The sequence below is a fragment of the Gossypium arboreum genome, chromosome 13, assembly GCF_025698485.1.
Source record: "Gossypium arboreum isolate Shixiya-1 chromosome 13, ASM2569848v2, whole genome shotgun sequence".
Lineage (NCBI taxonomy): Eukaryota > Viridiplantae > Streptophyta > Magnoliopsida > Malvales > Malvaceae > Gossypium > Gossypium arboreum.
The window spans coordinates 98,143,772-98,165,302 of record NC_069082.1 but is presented as its reverse complement, the minus strand read 5'-3'; the positions used below and the strand labels follow the sequence as shown (position 1 = coordinate 98,165,302).

The 21,531-nt window shown below is 34.4% G+C and overlaps 1 protein-coding gene and 2 long non-coding RNA genes across 3 annotated transcripts; 2 read left to right on the top strand and 1 right to left on the bottom strand.

Moving 5' to 3' along the window:
- The first annotated feature begins 5,231 nt into the window (after nt 1-5,231).
- Nucleotides 5,232-7,537, top strand: LOC108466527 (uncharacterized). Its single transcript, XR_001868647.2, has 4 exons — nt 5,232-5,426; nt 5,607-5,671; nt 5,802-7,183; nt 7,409-7,537. It is a non-coding gene; the product is annotated as an uncharacterized LOC108466527 (long non-coding RNA).
- Nucleotides 7,538-7,565: 28 nt separating this feature from the next.
- On the top strand, nt 7,566-8,305 carry LOC108466528 (uncharacterized). The gene is made up of 3 exons (XR_001868648.2): nt 7,566-7,652; nt 7,742-7,803; nt 7,990-8,305. It is a non-coding gene; the product is annotated as an uncharacterized LOC108466528 (long non-coding RNA).
- Nucleotides 8,306-11,780: 3,475 nt separating this feature from the next.
- On the bottom strand, nt 11,781-19,523 carry LOC108466244 (uncharacterized). Its single transcript, XM_053024562.1, has 3 exons — nt 19,462-19,523; nt 12,564-12,766; nt 11,781-12,244 (listed from the first exon to the last, which is right to left on the bottom strand). Exons 1-3 carry the CDS (start codon nt 19,521-19,523, stop codon nt 12,075-12,077), a joined length of 435 nt encoding a protein of 144 aa, XP_052880522.1. The 3' UTR covers nt 11,781-12,074.
- Between the last annotated feature and the right edge of the window lie 2,008 nt (nt 19,524-21,531).

Sequence of the window (21,531 nt, the reverse complement as noted above, 5' to 3'; positions counted from 1 at the left end):
ACATAAGTATTTAATTGTACAAGGAAATGACACAATTAAATGTCTGCTTTGGTGGTTAATAGCCCTGAGAAGTGTTGGAGAAATCTTGGGTTCAAACTTGGGCTTTAGTAAAAATTTTGGTCTTAAGTGAATAAAACCCTAGATGTGTGGATAAAGGCCTTTTGAATTATTGTGTTAAATAAATGACACAAGGAAACATGTGGTCTAGTGGTTGGGGTGTCATTAAAGTTGTAAGGGAGCCTGGGTTCAAGTCTTGGCTCTTGCAATTTATTTTGGTATTTCTTTTAAAGAAACCTGGACTTTGGCCTATAGACCTTATAATTAATTGAGGATAAAATATGTCACAAAAAAGTCTTGCGGCTTGGTGGCAAGTGGCGTGACTTGGTAACTGAGAGGGCTTGGGTTCGAATCCCATTGCAAGAAAAAAAGATATTTATTTTGCTAGCATGAGGCGGCAAGAGTTTGAGGTGGTTTCGAACTCTGTTGGGTGAGAGTTTGAATGGGTCTTGGAGGTTGTTATAAAGGATATCAAGGAGGGATAAGGGGAGAGATTTGTGGAGATTTTCAGGGGATTGGAAAGTTGGGGAGTTGTAGCTGGTTGGAAGACTTGTATGTGCATTCGGCTAAAAGGGTCTTTGGCTATGCATTTTCGGCAATTAGTGAGTGAAAGGGTGCCGAATTTCCCTCTATCTTTTCGGGTTTTTGATTTTTAAGCGTTTCTGGCTTCTTTTCTGCCTAGTGTCAGGTTAACAGGTAAACTTTCACACTCTTTTGGGATTTGTTTAATGTAAGTTCTTAGTGCCAAAATCCCCATACTCAACTTCTTTCTCCTTGTCGGATCATTCATCTACTCCTAACATTTTTGTATTTTCCAAGACTAGGCCGAATGCCTGTTGCCTGTTCATTTCTTTTCTAGCCGAACTCAATCTCTTCTTTCCCTTTTACTGTTTCTCTTTCTCTTTTCTTAAAATATAGTCAATTTCTTCTTTTTCTATTTCTTTTCTTCTCTCATTTCTTCTTTCTAGATCGATTACTTACAGCTTTTCTCCCCTCCCTAATTTTTGACTGATAGTTATGTACTCTGCTGTTAGTGTTGAGATTTCAGTTTTGCAAGAATTTCTGACAATCGGCTTTTCAATCTGTTCTTTCTATCTTTTTCTAAAAGCTAAATTTTATTTTCTCTATATTCTATGATTACGTTATTCAATCCATCTCCGCAATGTGATTTAGGTTTTAGGTATTTCAGTAGGGTAAAGAGGTGCAAGCGTTCGGAAGCAATCAACTCTTTCTCTCATTGTTCAATTAAGGTAAGATGTTACTTTAGTTTTGAGGTATTAGCCGAATATTCCCTATGTATCTGTAAGATTAATTTTTGTGGGTTAGGCCACATAGATGATTAATCCTGATTATTAAAGATTTGGGTTCATAATACAGATAATTGGCAAGAGTGTGTGATCATTTCTAGTCAGCAATTTTGGAGGATTAAGTCGCCCTCATTCAATCAAGGTAAGTAGGAGCATTGATTTGGGGATTTGGTGTTCATGAACACTTGTAGTTGAAGAACTGATGGTATGTGGGAATGATTGTAGGTTGGGTGCTTGAGGAACTTGAAGCGGTTGCGTAAACAGGTGTGTATCCGTACCCTGTAAACGGTAATAGGTGTAAAAGCTGGTAAAGTATGTATACACCCTGATCTGACTGTGGTATGGGAAAAAGCTGAAAAGCCGAAAGGTTGGGTTTGAGCATGCGAACACTCGTTTGGTAAACTGAGCCCATGAAACGTGGAAGAGGCCACCATGAGTGATCTCGTGGGCTTAGGCAGTAATGGGCCACATTGGGCCCAATGGGCCTGTGAGCCCATATAAGTGAATCTCACCGTCAAGTGGGGGAAGGTTGAACTGGCCATGTCATGCACTTGGCATAGGATGTTTTTGGGCCTCGATGGGCCGAATGGTCTCAATGAGCCCGCGGGTCCGCATGTGTAAATCTAACTATTAAGTGGGAAGTAGTTGGACTTGTCATGTCGCGCACATGACTTAAGTTATTTTCGGCCACATTGGGCTAGAATGGGCCGTGTGGGCCCAATGGGATCGTGGGTCCATACAGATAAAATCTGCGATAAGTGACTACTAATGGACTGGGCTATGGTGTTCGCATAGCCGTGACCGGAATTAGGCTAAATGGGCCACACGAGCGTGTAGGCCCACTTGGGCTGAGTAATTAGCCATTGGCCTATTTACATCGTTATGATCATTTAGGTTATTTGTATCGCTCGAGGCGACTATAGACCATCAGAGAGGTCGTTATCTGACCGTAATACCCCTGTTGGGTAAAATGACTGTAATACCCCTATAGGGTAAAATAACCGTAATACCCTTGTATGGTAAAATGACCGTAACACCCCTCTAGGGTAAAATGATCGTAATGCCCCTGTAAGGTAAAATGACTGTAATGCCCCTGTAGGTTAAAATGACCGTAATACCCCTATATGGTAATATGATGATTATGCCCTTATGTTCTATATGACTGATGTGCTTATGATTTACATGTATGATTATACTGAGTATGACTTTGCATACACGTAATATTTATGACATGACATACTGCATGGGGTTGGGATTTTGATATGGAGGAAGTACTGTACTGGTGACTATGTCACATTCACTATTACTGGTGGCTATGTCATAATTACTGATACTGGTGGCTTTGCCACATTTACTGTTCTGGAAGCTATGCTACGATACGGGTGGTGTGTTGGCTGGATTTGGATGGGATGCATAGTTGCATGTTTGCACTGTACTGATACTATATTTGGGCCTAGGCCCACACTATTTTTATATAGGGCTAAGGCCCGATCAGATTATTACTGAATAGGGCTCTAGCCTGCATCGCTACTACATATCTTGTTTTACATGCAGCCGATAAGGGATTACATACTGAGTTTTTGTAAACTCACCCTTTCTTTTAACTGCACAGGTAATCCCCAACCTTAGATTATTTTGAGCCGCGAGGGAATCGAAGGTGGCTACACAGCCACTGATGCTCTGCTGTAGACTTTTTATTTGAATTTTAATTTTTGGGGTTTTAATTTTGTAATAAGGCCTCTGAGGGATTAAATTTTTAATTGGGCTTTTGATTTCCTTATTTAAAACTGCTAAACACGAACTTTCAAAAAATAATAACTATTTTCAAAAACACTTAAAAACAGACGTTTTTATATTTCAAACTTTAGTAGCTTCCGCGATTGAAATAATTTAAAGTATCAATGCTAGACTTTAAGCAAACGTTTTTGACGAGATGATTTGCTAACCTCGAGAAAAAGGTTTTCTGATGTTCAAAAAGTAGTTTGAGTTAACTCTTGCGTGCAAAATTAAAGCTATTCAGACCATGGTAAGGGTGATTCATTTGTTTGATGCTTATCTTAAAGTCTGGGGTATTCAACATTGACTTACTTGTCCTCATACATAAGAATAGAATGGGCTTGTTAAGTACAAGCATCATCAAATTGTAGAAATGGGTCTCACACTTTTTGCTCAAGCGTCCATGCCATTGTCCTATTGAATTGATGTATTTGTTTCAATAGTTCATCTAATAGATGTTTTACATACCAAGGCTCTAAAAGGTGTTTTTTCCTATTGAAGAGCTCTTTAATAAGAAGCCAGGTTATCAATCACTTCGTATATTTAGTTGTTTGTGCTATCTGCTTCTCACTCCATACAACAGACACAAGTTGGATTTTCGTAGATTGATGCTTTACGAATAGGATTCTAGATTCATTGTTGAATAAAGTTATTCACTAAACGAGACTTCCCAAACGTAGGATTGTTAAATCGAATTGAATTGAAAAATATCATGTGTTAATTTCTCTCATTATCTTACTCTCCTTTTATAATCTGTTTGTTAAATTACATTGTTTCAACTTCTGTTGCAACATTAGAAGGGACATCAAATTAGGACATCCAAGAAACCAAATTTTTTTTTGAAAGTGTTTAAATGTTTTCAATCAAAAGATGTCAACTAAATATGATAAGTTACATAATGTGTTAGATGCAAGCTAAGTTGCAACTAAAAGTACATTTGTAACGTGTAATTGGCACTAATAATCTCCCACTTCGCACTAAAATTTCATTTATAGTGTGTAAGTTGCAACTAAAATTACATTTTTTGCATGATATATCATATTATCTTTTTTGATTTCTCAAGGTATCTACTGGAGCAACCCCAATAACTAATCCTCCACATTTTGTAGGCCCATTAAGAGGGTAGATGTTGGCTACGAGTTTTAAAGTTGCATGATATATCATATTAAATTTTTGGCTTAATGATAAATTTGGCCACTAACGTTTGCATGTTTTATTAAAATAGCCCTAATTATAATTTTGAGCTTTTTTTAGCCATCAATCTTTATTCTTTTTTTTTTCATTATGTTTTTTTCTAACAGATTTAATGAATAAATCCAAGGTTTCAATTTTATTCTTTCAAAAGGTTTCAATCTTTCGTACATTTGTTTATTAAGAAGTTTTTCTACTTACTTAATTTTTTAGATAATTACATTTATTTTCTTAGATAATTACATTTATTTTCTTTAAATTAAGAGTTATTTTTAAATTTAATGTATTATTCATTTTATTTTATTATTTTCCACATGTAATTATCTTATTGGGTTATTCAAATAAAAATTACATCTCATAAAAATATTCCACATATAAAATTCTACATCATCCCCGATAACATTTTTAAAAGTACTTTCATTTAGAAAAAACAAATTGAAAAAAAGAACAAAGGGTGATGACCAAAAAATGCTCAAAAATACAATTAAGGCCATTTTGATAAAACATGCAAACGTTAGTGACCAAATTTGTCATTAAACCTAATTTTTTTTAAATTTAGAATTTAATGAGTTTTATATTTACATGTGGATAAAAAATAAATTTTAAAAGTAATGGTAAACACTACAGCAAAATAGGTTTTTAGCAGCGGTTTTAGCGGCGCTTGGACTAAAAACGCCACAAAAGTTATACATTAATGGTGCTAGAGGAAAACACCGCAAAAGGTTAGAGTTATCGCGGCGTTGATGACAAAAACGCAGCAAAAGGTCAAGCATTAGTGGCATTTATGAAAAAAAACGGCTATAAATTGAGGATTAGTGGCACTTTTTGAAAAACGTCGCTATAAATCAATCACTAGCGGCGCAGTTTAAAAAACGCCACTATAGATTAAGTATTAGCGATGCTTTCTAAAAAATGTCACTATAGATCAAACATTAGCTACGCTTTTTTTTAAACACCTCCAAAAATTAAGCAAAACTTCGTCTTGTTTTGCCCAAATTAAAACACAGAAGTCCCTAATACCCGAAATCCCTTACTTTTTTCCCAATTTTATTTGCCCCAAGTCTCTCTCAATCTTCATTTTGCTCTCTCTCGAAGGTACCCTATACCTCTTTTTCCTTTCTTTTTAATCTCACAAAAGAGTTATGATTTGGGTTGCTTCATTTTTTTTATTTGCTTTTGCTTCTTTAGTTTTTCAGATCCAACCTTCAAATCCGACTTGATGCTAAATTAGACGAAGGAAAAAAATAGTGATTTGTTTTATTTTTCATTTTACAGCAAAATCGAAAAATGGGGCAGATTCAATACTCCGAGAAATACTTCGATGATACTTATGAGTACAGGTAAAATTCAATTTCATCCGAGTTTTACTAGGTTTAATATTTTCTTCATTCTTTTCAAATTTTCAGAATGTTAAGTTTTGGTTCCTTATTAAATTTAAATTAATTTCATATTTGATTTTCTTTTGTGTAGTGTACAGGCATGTTGTTCTCCCTCCTGAAGTGGCCAAACTTCTCCCCAAGAACCGCCTACTCTCTGAAGTATTTTTTTAGGGTTTTACATATGTCACTGTTTGTAACTTATTTTTGTATTTTTACAGAAATGTCCATCTTTTTAACGCAGTTTTGTTTAATTTAATAATTTCCTCAAGTTTTCATCTGAAATAGTTTGCTTTGTCGGTTGTCTATTCAGGAAATTAATTATTTATGACCATAATTTACGAGTTTTGATTTTGATTTTAATTGTTTATGATTTATGAAATGTAAATAATTGTCTCGCAATTAAACAACTCATTGCCTTCAGTACTTGCTTGTTTTTTGTCCCAATTTTCTATCTTTTCATAGTAGCTTGAGTTCGCAGATGCTTGTTTCACGAATGTGATTTTGTGTTGTAGGCAACTAATTGTTCCTATACTTGCCCAAATGCATAACTTGAGACTTCTTCCTTTTATGATTCTTGTCCTATAGGATGAGTTTCTTGGTTTTTTAAAGTATGAATGAAAGAGAAAAGGCTCAAAATTGTGTTGTAGGAGACTAGTTGTTCGTATGCACTTGTACCATGTAAATGCTAAGCTGACTTCTTCCTCTTACTGCATATGTGTGTATGTTGAGATGTGTTTCTTACTTCTTTTTCTTTCCTTTTAACTCCCTATTCTAAATCTAGACTATCTATGGTTCTATGTGTAAGAGTTGCGTTGCTTTGTTCGTCTCGTTGTCATGACTTGGTACTCTTAAATATGTGTCTCTGCTTGCCCTATTCGCATCTATCTTTTGTTTCTCCTAAAACATTGACTGGAACTACAATCTACCAAGTTTATTTCACGCATGGAGGAAGAACTCATTTATTCTTATCTTCTACTTGTGTATTCATACAATCTTATTGGTTCTCCGTTTCTTACATGGAACTATAATCTGCCAAGCTTGTGATCTGTTTTTCACCATGCATGAGTGTGAACTGTGAATACAGCTAATAAATATTTTAAACTATTGAATGTACCTGTAGAAGAATACATATGATTTTGAAATTTTAACCACCAGCTTGTTTAATGGTGTTTAATTTAATTTTCCTTTTTCCTGTTTAGACTGGAATAGTATCTTTTACTGACTTGTTGGAGCAGATGGGCTAAAATATTCTTTTACTTGCTTTTATATCATTTAATATTTGATATAATATGGCATTGACACAAAGTAGCGGACTTCATGTCTCTTCATACTCCCGTGTGCGTGTAGTGGATGTATAAATTTGTTAGATGTGAAGAAGATCTGTTGAAATTTAGCTTCAAGATTAGTAGCAGCATCTCTCTCTTCTGTCTCTATCTCATACAGGCAAGAAGTATTACGGAGAGATATTTGCAGGTGTTGTTGGGTGTCTAGTCAATGTGAATTTTACCTTCATTTGAACTTTGTTAAAACTTGAAATGCTTCAGAAATTATTAGTTTTACCAGTGATTTTTACCTTCATTTGTTTTTTTACTGTGTTTTAGTTGTAGAAATTAAAATATTTGAAAAAAATTTGCTTATTCATCAATTTACATTTGAGATAACCTTGATTCTAAAACCATGGTTTTGAATATTTTTCAGCTTATTAAGAGAGTAAGATGGCATCCAATTTCACAGCCATGTCATCAGTTGGCTCATTCGTTGCACCTAACGGTCTGGTCATGGATAAGAAGCTTATATCTTCTTCCAACATATTGTCATCTTTAGCATCCATTTCTTCATCTTCATTTCTTGAAGAATCAGAGGGAGAAATGGACTGAGGAAGAGCATCAGAGGTTTCTTGAAGCTTTAAGGTTGTATGGTCGTGGCTGGCGCCAAATAGAAGGTAAGTGCACAATGAGTTGAACTGATTTACTTATCTTTGCCATGTTCACTATGGTTTGAACAATTTAAGTTACTCTTATTTTCATGCAGAGCATGTAGGCACCAAGTCTGCAGTTCAAATTCGAAGCCATGCTCAAAAGTTCTTCTCTAAGGTTCATTGCTTTGAGTTCATTATAAGATTTCCTTGATTAAGTAAATGTATTATATCTTTTATTACCAAGATTTACTTGATTAAGAAAATGCATTGTATGTTTATTACCTTGCAATGTGTATAGTCATAGGCAGGCTCTCCTAGTCAGTCTGTTTCTCATATGCATACTTTTTGATTGTGGTTCTAGGTTGTCCGAGAGTCAAATGGTGGCTTTGATGGTTCCATTAAACCAGTAGTGATACCGCCTCCTCATCTTAAAAGAAAGCCAGTACATCCATATCCCCGCAAATTTGTCAATTTGGTCAAAGGAATATTCATTAGCAGAATATTCATTAGCAGCTTAATCAATTTAAATAATCAATGTTGATATTTCACATGAGAATGGATATTCAAATATTATATTTTACATGGTTATGATTTAAATCATTATTTCATTTAAGGAACTTCATTGTAATATCATATGTTATTCATATCTTTATATTTAATCTAATTTTTATTATTTATTTTGGTTTAGATTTTAAATTTTTATTTTAATATTTATGATAACTTGAGTTCGACTTTTGGATTTTAATTATGTTATTAATTTATTATTTTAAATTCTAAATTTAAATTCATTAATTTTTATATTTAGTTTTAAAGTTAAAATTTTCAGAGAAAATTTAATTTAAATAATATTTTTATTTATCCTTAAAAGTATATATTTTAAAGTTTAAATTTCATAAATAAAACATAATATAATATTTATCATAGAAATAAATATTATTTGGTTAAAATAATTTTTTTAAACGTTATATTCTTTAGCAGCGTTTGTGAAAAAGTGCTGCTAAATGTTATGTTTTGCAGCAGCGTTTATGCGAAAAGCGCCACTAAAGGTCGTGTTCTATAGCGGTGTTTGTGGAAAAGCGCCGCTAAAGGTCATGTTCTATAGCGGCGTTTTTTACATAAATGCCATAAAATTTAGCGGCGTTTTTTGCGGTGCTTATCAAAACGCCGCAAATAGTTTTAGTATAACCGCTATAGGCCAAAAAAATGTCGCTAAAAATCTGTTTTGCTTTGTAGTAAAATTTTAATAGATAATTCATATATATATATATATCTTTATGATCGTTTTTAAATTTAACCAAAATATTAGAACTATTTTTTAAAAAATAACTCTCAAATATATTTAAAATTAAACTAAAATTTACGTTAAAATAATAAACGTAGTCATATTAGATTTAAAATGTTGAAATTTTTGATGTTTTAAGGTAAACAAAAATTATTTAAAACATTCTTTTCATTTAATCTAATCTAATTTATTTAAGTTACACATTTTAGTTTTAAATTACATGTCACTTAACATAATATTATAATTACATATGGAATTGGTTTTTTAAATGATTGTATACCTGTTATTATTTTTATATATATTAGATTAATTACTATATAATTGTTTTTATAAAACTAATAAGTTCAACTATCTCATTTACATCAGTATTTGGAGAATGAATGACCGCGCTCCTTTGTTATTTACTTGAGTTCACAAAAACTAGATTAATCTATAACTATCATTAAACTTAATACAATTTGCTATAGAAATTCAAATATATGAGAGAGAAATAAGTCGTGATATTTTATCAAGCAGAGCCTTGTTACAATCGCAGAAACTACAAGAATAGGTATTGAAACCTATGCTTAAGGTATTGGTTTGATACCTACACATTTCCAACACCATTACTTACAAGGCATCTTAAATGCATAAATTCAATGTTTCTAATTAATAGGAATTCCCTCAAATAACCTAAAACAAGTATGAATCAATGAGAAGATATAAATAAGATTTCATGAGAAAATAGAATACAACATTCAAAGATCAAGAGCTTAATTTTCATCTTTCTTACTTTTATTCTTCTCATACTCATACTTAGTACATGAACACTTGTGTTTATTTCCATTCTCTTATTCAAGTGTTACGACTTTTTATTTGAGATAGATTATTATGGTAAACATTTACTTTAGATAGGTTGTTATGGTTTACATATTTTTAACCTTTGTAAAAGGGGAAGGTTCCCAATTAAGCAAAAACTAGGAAAATGTTTTGTCATAGCCTGAGAAAAAGATAATAGAGATATAAAGGTTATATATTGCGTTCAAAGATACTAATTAATGAATTGAGAAAAATCTTTAATTAAGAAAAGTTAAAATAGTAGAGGTAAGTAATTAATGTCAATCCACTATAAATTATTATGTCATTTTTAATCTTTCAATTTTAATTTTTATTTACCAATTCAGTCTCTCTTTATGTTTATCACTCTTAACCAACAAAACATTTCCCCTTCATTCATCCATGAAGCTATGTTACATGACTACACAATCGACCATTAATACAAAGAAAACAAATAGCACTAATAATCATCCATCTAAAATCATAGTAATAGTGATAATCAGAGGCAACTAATATAAAATTCTAAAAAAATATAAGTATCATCATCAAATCAATCCTACACTGCCCCCCTTACTCGACTTATTCTCCCTTTTCTTTTATTCTTATAAATGCATAGGCTTCAAACGCCATGACCAAGCAAGTCTGTCTTATAGAAGACAACATGAGTCCTTTGCCTATACAGAAGCTTCTTTTGGCTTTCTAAGAGTTGCAGCTTCCTATCAATATAGGTCAAGTACTCTTCAACAAGATGTTCCTTTAGTCTAACCTTATCAACACTGAAAAGCCTTTCAGATATTGCCTCAGTTGCAACTCAAGTAGCAACTAGTACAGCAACTTTGGGGGAAGGGGATAAATAGTGCATCGACCCTTTCGAAAAATTGTTGAAGTATGATAATATTATTACAAGGGAAATATCTGAATTAGAGCAAGGGATACGGGTGACAGTAGATAACATTACAAAATTACAAAGTGAAACTAGTAATAAGGAAAAGGTTTTTTACAAAGAAAGAGAGGATGGTGGATGAGAAGTAGATAGGAAGAGAGGATGATGGATGAGAAGTGGATAGGGAAAGGTTTTCCAAACTAACTTCGATGCCTTCCTTAGGTATCCTTCATCTCTATTTATAAGAGTAATTATGAATTCTGTTTAATTTTCTTTGAATCCCGCACAGTTTTTTTTGAAAAGAATGATGTTTCATCATTGATTTGATGGTTATTGTCGTGATGTGGTTGCTTCCTTTTTTGTCTGAATTTGGATGTTGCTTTCTCAAGTTGCTTCCTTTTTTTGTTTTAGACATATTGCTTTCCTTTTTGGTATTTTTTATTGGTTTCTTCCAATCGGCTTATCTTTTCTTTTATCCCTCTTGGATATTATCTAGATTTATTTCTTCAATTTAATCTAGATATAATGAATCAATTAACAGTCTTGGTGAGTTCCAATTTCCTTAGAAAAATACCATTAAATTTTTAATGGTCTAGTTAACTTTTAATCTAAAAGAAAACAATTTTACTAAAATTTAAAAGTTGAGGACCAAAGTAATAAAAAAATATGATCAAAATGACAAATGAGATAAATGTTAACATAAAATTATGTAAAAATTAAAATAAAATAAAAAATTAAAGAAAGTTTTTTTTTTTTTTGATGACACAATCACAAAAATATTCTCTCTTTTTCTAACAATTTTAAATATCACATATTAAATCAAAATCTACAGATGTTGAAATTTTTATTTTATTTTATCTTTCATTATTCTATTATTAAAAGGAGTTTTTCAATGCATTTTTATCATTATATTTTCATTATTGAAAATAACACTTTTATTATTTATCAAATGTATTTTTCAATATTTGAGAAATTAAATATCAAATATTTTCTAAATCTAATTTTTCGGTTCTAATTGCCCCGCTTTTTGCCGTTCTTAGAGCGGTTCCTTAAAAATCGAATTGAATTTGTGCAGTTAAACCATTGGAACTATCAATTTCTAGTTTTTTTTTGGCTATCAATAATGTAATAGCCCAAATTTGACCGGGCTGAAAATAGAATAAAAGAATTAAATAAATAAGTATTTATTTATTTAAAATGTCCATTTAAAAGTCCAATTACAAAGCCCAAGTGTTTTTGGTTCAATACAGAAGCACTACCCGTGAGCCCGGTTACACCCAAATACACCCGTAGGCCAAACTTAAACCAGACCCATTACAATAGACCCAAACAGACCCACATAATACCAATAAACCCGAAGGCCCAAATAGCAGGGGCCCAAATGACTTTCAGATAGTGTTAGAAACCCTAGCTCTCTTTCTCGTCGCGCCGCAAAGGATTTTGGAAGCTTTAGACGCCTCAAACGTCATGCCCAATTAGCGCCCTTTCGTTTCATGAAACTCCAGAACTTTCGGGGAGCGTCTATTGGCCTCACGTCAAGGCGCCACCATCGGCTCGCGAACAACACCGAGATCATCGCCTTCATCAGCGCGCCACACCTCAGCCTTGTCTCGCCATCGAGATCCTCGCGCTCACCTGCAAACAAGGGAAAGAAATCGCGACAGGCAAGGAACAAATATGGAAAGAAACACAGCAAAAGCGAAATGAACATGGAAAGAAATCGAAGATTTCTTTCCCCAAAATGTAAATATTTGCAGAAAAGGCTATAAAAACCCTTTTTCTAATCTGTAAAGACTACGGTTTTTTTGATAAATTCAAAATATATATAAGAGAAATCAAGGAGTAAACTGAAGAACAGATGTGATATTTCAATTTTTTTTCTCTTTTCGATATTTATTATCTTTTGATACAGCATATAGCAAAAATACATTTAAAAAAAAGTAAAAAGGGTTACCTTTTGATTCGCGCAAAAAGAATAGGGCTTTGAAAACCCTAACTGCCGAACATGGAGGCTCAGAGGGTGGCGAGTGAGGCGCGTGAGGCCAAAGGCAGTGGTGCTCTGGGACGAGCCAGGATGGCCCTAGGCCGGAGCCCTGAGAGAGTTTTAGATTTCTCTCTCTGTTTTTGTTTGAGTATTTGAAAAATGAAAATTTTAAGCTTTTGTTTTACTTTTATAACATCGGTAAAACGGCATCGTTCTAGCTTAATTCGATAAGCTTAAAAACGATGTCGTTTCGAAGCATTAGGATCCGCATGTTGACCCGATTACTCGGGGAGGATTCGCGTGTTTTTGTAAATGGGTTAATTGCTCAATTAGTCATCTCGCAATTGTAATATTTATAATTTCATTTTATTTACTTTTGATTTAGCTCTAATGTTTTAATTTTGTTTCAATTTAGTCCCAACGGAAACCACTCTAAGGCCTATAACGAAACGGTGCCGTTTAGGGACAAGGGAAAATTTCCCGATGAATCCCTAGGGTTTTAGTGGCGTTTCAATTAGGTCCGATCTCAGTTATTTTTTTTAATTAAATTAGCCACTGATTTTTATTTACATTTAATTTTAGTCCATTTATCCTTTTAAAATTATTTATAACTTATTTATTTTAAATTGTATATATATTATTTTATGTATTATATATTTTATATTATTATTTACTTATATTTTATTATATTATATTACTTCATATTTTTCTATTATCATATTAATATATATTTTAACATATATCATTACTTATTATTTATTATATTATATTTTTATCACATAATATTTATATATTTTTACATTATTATATTATTTTATATTTTAACAATATATTATTTCATATTATTATTATCTATTATATTTTTTATGTATATTGTTATTCACATTATTATCTTCACATTAAATTGATATTAAATATTTTATTAATTATTTCCTTTATATATTTTTTAAAAACCTATGTATATTTTCATCCAAAACTATAAAATTAATATTTTATACAATATCATAGTATTTATATTTTATTATTTTATTATAATCCTAAAACTAAAGTTATTATGTATACTATATTAGCATTGCATTGCCAAAATTTGATTTTAATTCACACATTTTTAAAAAAATTACTCACTTTATTTATAATTTAATATATATATACACAACCCTTTTTATATATTATGTCAATATATTAAATGTTGGTCTCATAATTAAATGTTGAGTGTTTGGCATATATATATATATATATGTATCAAATTATATATCATGCATCATTTTTATTAATATGTTTAAATATATGTTGAATTACATGTTTATGTGTTTTACCTATTCTTCTTAAATATATATTGTTTTTTATGTATATTTTACTTATTTGCCATGTTTTATTTCTTATATATATGTTAGTTAATGTATGATATTTATGCTATTATGCTTTTATTCACCTATTATCATAATATGTTATCTCGTATATGCTCCTTCATACATCAATTTTAAAAATAAGACTCTAAAGTTTTCAAAAAATAAAGGCAATGATTGGTGTTTGGAAGTTTCGAGAAAAGTAGTGCCCTAACTTACTGGGTTGCAACTTTCCTCGTTGAGTTCAAATAATCAAGCACCCTTCTAAGTTTTTAAGGTTTTCAAAATGCAAGCAACTATCTTAGAATTTCAAAGCGTTGTATCCTAACTTACTGGATATGACGTTTCGTTGTTTCAAGATAGGGATTTCCAAAAGGACTAACTTAGTGTCAAATGTCTTAAAAATATTGTGCCCTAACTTACTGTATGTAATATTTTGATTCATTTGATACAAGTGAACCTTAATTTTCAAAGTCAAAAATATTTAAAAAAGGATTGCATTTTAAATTTTTTAAATTTCTGACATTAAAGACATTTTGATAATTAATTAGGTACTAATTTTTGGGCGTTACAAGGGTGCTAACCCTTCCTCGTACGTAACCGGCTCCCGAACCCGTTTTCTGATTTCGTAGACCGAAACTAATGATTTTTAAACAAAAATGTTTAAAAAGCTGATCAATCACACCTAAAAAGATTGGTGGCGACTCCCATTTTTGTTTTTCTTAAAGTCAATTCCCATTTTCCAAAACTTGATTTAAAAAAATGGTTTCGACAGCTTGGCTGTAACACCCCTAACCCGTGGTCATTACCGGAGTTGAACACGAGGTGTTACCGGGCTTACTTCACTTATTTCCCCCTTTATATATCCAGGTAGGCTAGCTAAGTGCGTCACTGTCACCTTAAAAATCATATCTCGAGTTCCAGAGCTCGAAATCCAGTTCTGTAAATTTTTCCTGAAACTAGACTCATAATTCCATTTACACATTTTTTTTTTTGAATTTTTGGTTGAGCCAATTAGTACAGTTTATTAGTTAAAGTCTCCCCTGTTTCAGGGTTCGACTACACTGCCCTTTGCGCATTACGACTTGGATATCTTCCTGTACAGGGATCCAAAACTTATGCCATTTGTTTCTAAAGAAACTAGACTCACAAAGGAATCTGCACATATAGAGCATGACTTCTAATTCTCTCTGGTTAGCTTATAATGGATTTTCAAAGTCGGAATAGGGGATCCAGAAACCGTTCTGGCCCTATTTAGCGAAAACTTAAATATCTCTTAAACTACAGCTCATATGGTCGTTTCGTTCCGTCCATATGAAAATAGACCCATCAAGCTTCGATTACGTAATTATTTTAGCATTTAATTACACTTCTACTATTTTTAGTGATTTTTCAATCTCACATCACTGCTGCTATCTGCAACAGTTACTGAAATAACTATGCCTATTTCATGAATTTTTTTTTCCTTGGCCTTACTAATAATCCCTCATACATAACACAAATTATGACCACCTTATCAAAATTAAGATTTCTAAGACTCGCGACTATAAGTTTTAAAACCCCACTCAACCGACCACATAGGCCATATTCGCATGGCTTAAAATTTACAACCCAAAATTTCACAAAACAAAGAGATTATACATGCCAAATGTTCTCCTAGATCGACTAAGAAGACAATACCAAAAGATTGCTCGCCGGTGTGATGACTTCGATGACGATTCCGAGCACACAAGGAAAGACGAGTCCAAGAGACCTAAAATAGGTGACAAGAAAACACCGAGTGAGTTTATAACTCAGTAAGTTATAAGCACTCCACAATTATCCATTAGCAAAATTATCACGAAGTGAAACAATGAAATGAGGCTAAGTGTTCCATCCATACCGAACTATACCATAGTTCCTTAGACCTTTCGGTTCAATCTCATACCAAGTCATACATTCACATTCCATATTCTATTCAATAAGATATTTGAGGCAATTTCCATATATCAACTCATTTTCACCACAATCATGCAAACAAACGAACTTTCATCTATCCCATGATACCTTATTTACGTGACTGCAAGTTTAATCATCACATAGATTTAAAGCTTACCAAGCTCAACCCCGAGCATGAACATAGCGCCTATTCGCCATGAGCTCAAGGTACTTACTCTTTCCGCTGTCCATGATCAACTCGATAAAGTCGCACCCTCCATATAAGTAACCGATCGAACATATATATTAAATTCGCACACGTAGTGCTTAATAATCGATCACGCACACTTAGTGCCATGTGATTTAAGCTCGCACACATAGTGCCATATAATTTAAGTTCGCACACTTAGTGCCATACTTTTCAAGCTTGCACACTTAGTGCCAATCTTGTCACCGTGCCCATTTATTACCCGCACACTTAGTACCGAGACCAAAACTCTACGCATTTTACTACCTTTATACATTCAACAATGTCATCATTCCATACACATACATTTTATATACATACCATCTCATTAAACACAATTGCATGGATATTATGACCATTTAAATCAATACCAAATATATGCTTAATGACTTACCTCGGATGTTGTCGAACGTCTTCAACGGCTATTCAGTTACTTTTTCTTTCCCCTTATCCAACTGGATCCTTTAAGCTCTTGAGCTAAATCAAACAAATTTACTTCTCAATCGAGACACATACACACGGCAACCATATACATTTCAAGAGTCAATTCATTCGTATCATTTGTCCATATATTAGCTTTTAACGATTTGGTCACTAGGCGACCATATTTAACTTTCAAGCATTCATTTCTAATTTTAGTTAAACAATGCCGAATGCCATTAACTACTAATGCCACACACACACATATGCATAAAATTAACCCATACATGACCTATAGCTCATTCGGTCATTCATCTCTCAAGCCCATCAAGCTTCATATCATGCTTCCTTGGCCGAATACACATATAAGCACATTTAGCATTTGATACATTCGGCCTTAGCATAGATTTCATTAAAAGTCCCTATTAGCCACTTCACCATCAATTATCTCACCTACTTAATATTCATACTTATCATGCTAGCCGAATATTACTTGTTTAAGTTCAACACCCTTATATACCACACTAGCATCAAATATGATATCTAATTCTTCTCTTTCTCTTTTCATCAAGACAACCTATATGAACATTTAACTAAATCAAACTTCACCATCTTAATGCCCATTATAGCCGAATGTACCAAGCATTTATCATTTTGCAACATGAATTCTATAGCATGGCTGAATACTCATGCATATACACACACAACAACAAGAACTCAATGACCTAAAAATCTCCTTTTATTAAACATTCAAACTCACTCCTCTTCATGCTTCATTACAACAACATCAAAACACCAACCAAGAAAGACAACATCCATGGCCGAATTTCATCTCCATCAAATAGCAAAAGAAATCTAAACCATGGGCTAGGTAGAACTCGAGCTAACAATTTAAAACATGTATGCATCTCATGGAATATCATCAAACCTACCTTAACTTAGCTACAAGCATGGCCGAATCTTTCATTATTTCCTCCCTTCTTTCCTTTGTATTTCGGTCAAGAACAACCAAAAGAATGAACAAAACCTTTTTTTTTTCTTTTTTTCTTCTCTAGTCACGGCAATGGGAGCATGCATGAGACCATTTCTTTCATTTTGTTTTTCATCATTCCTCCCTTTCATTATTTTATTTTTCCTTACATAATGCATTAGGCCAACATGTCTAGGACATGTTTTCTTTGCCCATCATCCTTGTCATGGCCGGCCACTAGGCTTAGATTTAGGGAAATTTGACATGCAAATCCCTCATTTTCACAACATGCATTATTAGGCCACTTTGCATTTGCCTAGCACATTTCTAAATTTTCTCATATAAGTCCTACTAACTGAATTCACATGCAATCGACTAAATCAAAGCTTGAAACTTTCACACATTCATATTTACACATTTTAGACAATAAATACCATGTTCAAAAAATCTGGTGACTCGGTTTAGCGGTCCCGAAACCGCTTTCCGACTAGGGTCACTTTAGGGCTGTCACAACTCTCCCCCACTTAAGAAATTTTCATCCCCGAAAATCTTACCGGTAAATAGGCTCGGGTATTTCTTTTTCATGGAGTCCTCAAGTTCCCAAGTGGCTTCTTCAATTCCGTGTTTATGCCACAACACCTTCACTAATGGGATTTTCTTATTTCGCAACTCTTTTACTTCACGCATCGAATGCGAACGGCTCTTCTTCATAACTCAAATTAGGTTGAATCTCAATCTCGGATGGAGTGATTACGTGCGATGGGTCGACCTATATCGTCAAGCATCGAGACATGAAAACGTTGTGAATCTTTTCGAGCTCGGGCGAATTAATCGGTATCGATTGGTCCAACTCGTTCGGATACTTCATACGGACCGATGAACCTTGGACTCAATTTGCCCTTACGGCCAAATCTAAGCACATTCTTCCGGGTGAAACTTTGAGAAATACTTTGTCTCCAACACGATATTCAATGTCTTTTCTTTTCAAATCCGCATCGACTTTTGGCGATCCGGCGACTTTCAAACTTTCACGAATTACTCAAACTTTCGCTTCGGCATCCTTAATCAAATCAACCTCAAGATTTTACTTTCACTAAGTTCGATCCGAATAATGGGGTGCGGCATTTACGATCGTATAAAGCCTCGTAAGGCGCCATCTTAATATTTGATTGAAAACTATTGTTGTAAGCGAATTTAATCAAAGGTAAATACCGTTCCCATGAACCACTAAACTCAAGGATGCAACATCTCAACATATCCTCGAGGATTTGAATTATCCGTTCGGATTGACCATCGGTTTGGGGATGAAAAGTAGTGCTAAAATGCAGCTTGGTACCCAAAGCCTCTTGCAATTTCTTCCAAAATCGCGATGTAAATCTTGGGTCTCTATCCGACACGATAGAAATAGGTACCCCATGCAATCGAACAACTTGGGAGACGTATAATTCTGCCAATTTATCAAGCGAAAAATCCGTGCGGACAGGGATAAAATGAGCAGATTTGGTCAGTCTATCAACAATGACCCAGACCGAGTCTTTCTTATTCTGAGTCAACGGTAACCCAAACACAAAGTCCATTGTTACTCGATCCCATTTCCATTCGGGTATCATGATTGGCTGAAGTAATCCCGACGGCACTTGATGTTCCGCTTTCACTTGTTGACATATCAAACACTTTGAAACAAATTTTGAAATGTCTCGTTTCATACCGGGCCACCAAAATTGGCGTTTCAGGTCATTGTACATTTTAGTACTACTCGGGTGGACTGACATTCGACTACTATGAGCCTCGTTCAAAATCATCGAAACAAGTTCCGAATTCCTTGGAATACATAATCGACCCTTGAACGTCAAGCAATCATTGTCGTCAATCTGAAATTCCGATTCCTCATTCGAAACACATTCAGCTCGTTTAGCGACCAATTCAGCGTCGACCTTCTGGGATTCAAGTATTTGATGAACCAATAACGGTTTGGCCTCTAATTCAAATACTAGCACCTCATCTGGTGAAACGGACAGGTGAGCATCCATTGCTCTCAAAGCAAACAGTGCTTTACGACTTAAAGCATCGGCCACCACGTTGGCCTTTCCCGGGTGATAATCAATGACAAGTTCATAGTCTTTCAACAACTCAAGCCAATGTCTTTGCCGCAGATTTAGATCTCTTTGAGTCATCAAATATTTAAGACTTTTGTGGTCCGAATAAATATGACACCTTTCTCCAAACAAGTAATGTCGCCATATTTTCAAGGCGAACACTATGGCTGCTAGTTCAAGGTCATGGGTCGGATAGTTTCTCTCATGCGGCTTTAGTTGTCTCAACGCGTAAGCCACAACTCGACCCTCTTGCATCAATAAACAACCTAGCCCAAGCAAGGATGCGTCCTTCAGTAATGACGAACTGTTTACGGACTCTGGTACTAGCACTGGGGCCTCGGTTAAGCAGTTTTCGATCGATCGAAACTTTCTTGACAGCGTTCCGACCACTCGAACTTAACATCTTTTTGAAGTAGTTTTGTCAACGGTGCAGCTATCATTGAAAAACCCTTTACAAACCGTCGATAGTATCCGGCAAGCCCCAAAAAGCTCCTAACTTCCGTAACATTCCTTGGAGGTTTCCAATCGACTATGGTCGAAATTTTGTTCGGTCCACTCGACACCGTCACGGACACCACGTGCCCAAAAAGCTAACCTCTCACCAAAATTCACATTTCTTGAACTTTATGTATAATCGCTTATCTCGTAAAATTTGCAGCACTAGTCTCAGGTGTTCAGCATGTTCGGTTTCATCTCTCGAATAGACCAAAATGTCATCAATAAACACAACTACAAACCGATCCAAGTATGGCCTGAAAACTCGATTCATTAAATCCATAAATACCGCAGGGGCATTAGTGAGCCCAAACGGCATCACTAAGAATTCGTAGTGACCGTACCTCATTCTAAAAGCAGTTTTGGGTATGTCCGAGTCTCGAACCCTCAACTGATAATAACCCGATCTCAAATCTATCTTTGAAAACACTGAGGCTCCCTTTAATTGATCGAACAAATCATCAATACGTGGCAACGGATATTTATTCTTTATTGTCACTTTATTCAGCTGACGATAGTCGATACACAATCTCATGGTTCCATCCTTCTTTTTCACAAACAATACTGGTGCGCCCCATGGAGAAAAACTCGGTCGAGCGAAACCTCTATCCGTCAATTCTTGCAATTGAACTTTCAATTCTTTTAATTCCGTTAATGCCATACGATACGGGGCTATTGAGATTGGCGTAGTACCAGGTACAACTTCGATGCTGAATTCTACTTCTTGAACCGGTGGCAATCCGGTAACTCCTCGGAAAAACATCCAATACTCACGGACCAAATGCTCGATTCAAGTTTCCTTTCCGTCTCTTTGCTATCAAACACATACGCAAGGTACGTTTCACACCCCTTTTTCACATATCTTTGAGCGGTCATTGAAGGTATTATCGCTGACGCTCCCTTTAAATCGGTAGACTCAACTCGGACTACCTTATTATTTGCACTCCTCAAATCAATGGTTTTCCTTTTGCAGTTCACCACTGCATCATGTACGTTCAGCCAATCCATACCAAGAATAACATCAAATTTGTCAAATGGTAAAAGCATCAGATCGGCCGGAAAACAGGATTCTCTAATTATTAGGGGGCATCTCTTGCACACTTTATCAACGAGTATGTATTGACCCAAAGGGTTTGACACTCAATTACGAACTCGATGAGACTCAACGGTGTAGAGTCTTCTTTGGATGCTAAGGTTTCACATACATATGAATGAGTAGAGCCAGGGTCAATCAATGCAATCACACTAGTATCAAAGAGAGTAAAAGTACCAGTGATAACGTCAGGGGAGGATGCCTCCTCTCATGTGCGGATGGCATATGCTCTAGCAGGAGCACGGGTCTCGGATCGAACAACCGTATCAGAGGCCCCTCTCGGATTACCACCCCTACCTCCTGAAATTCTCGGGGGTCTACCTCTAGCCGTCATTCCACTAGGTCTTGCACCTT

Bases quoted from the DNA above. Each gene is read 5' to 3' on its own strand.
- LOC108466244 (XM_053024562.1), bottom strand. From the start codon at position 19,523: ATGGATGCTCACCTGTCCGTTTCACCAGATGAGGTGCTAGTATTTGAA. The intron at 12,767-19,461 runs GTTATTGGTTCA...GTAAAACAAAAG, and splicing joins TTTGAATTAGAGGCCAAACC to CTTAAAATTTTCATTTTTCA. The intron at 12,245-12,563 runs GTAACCCTTTTT...CCTTGTTTGCAG, and splicing joins CTTTTTGCGCGAATCAAAAG to GTGAGCGCGAGGATCTCGAT.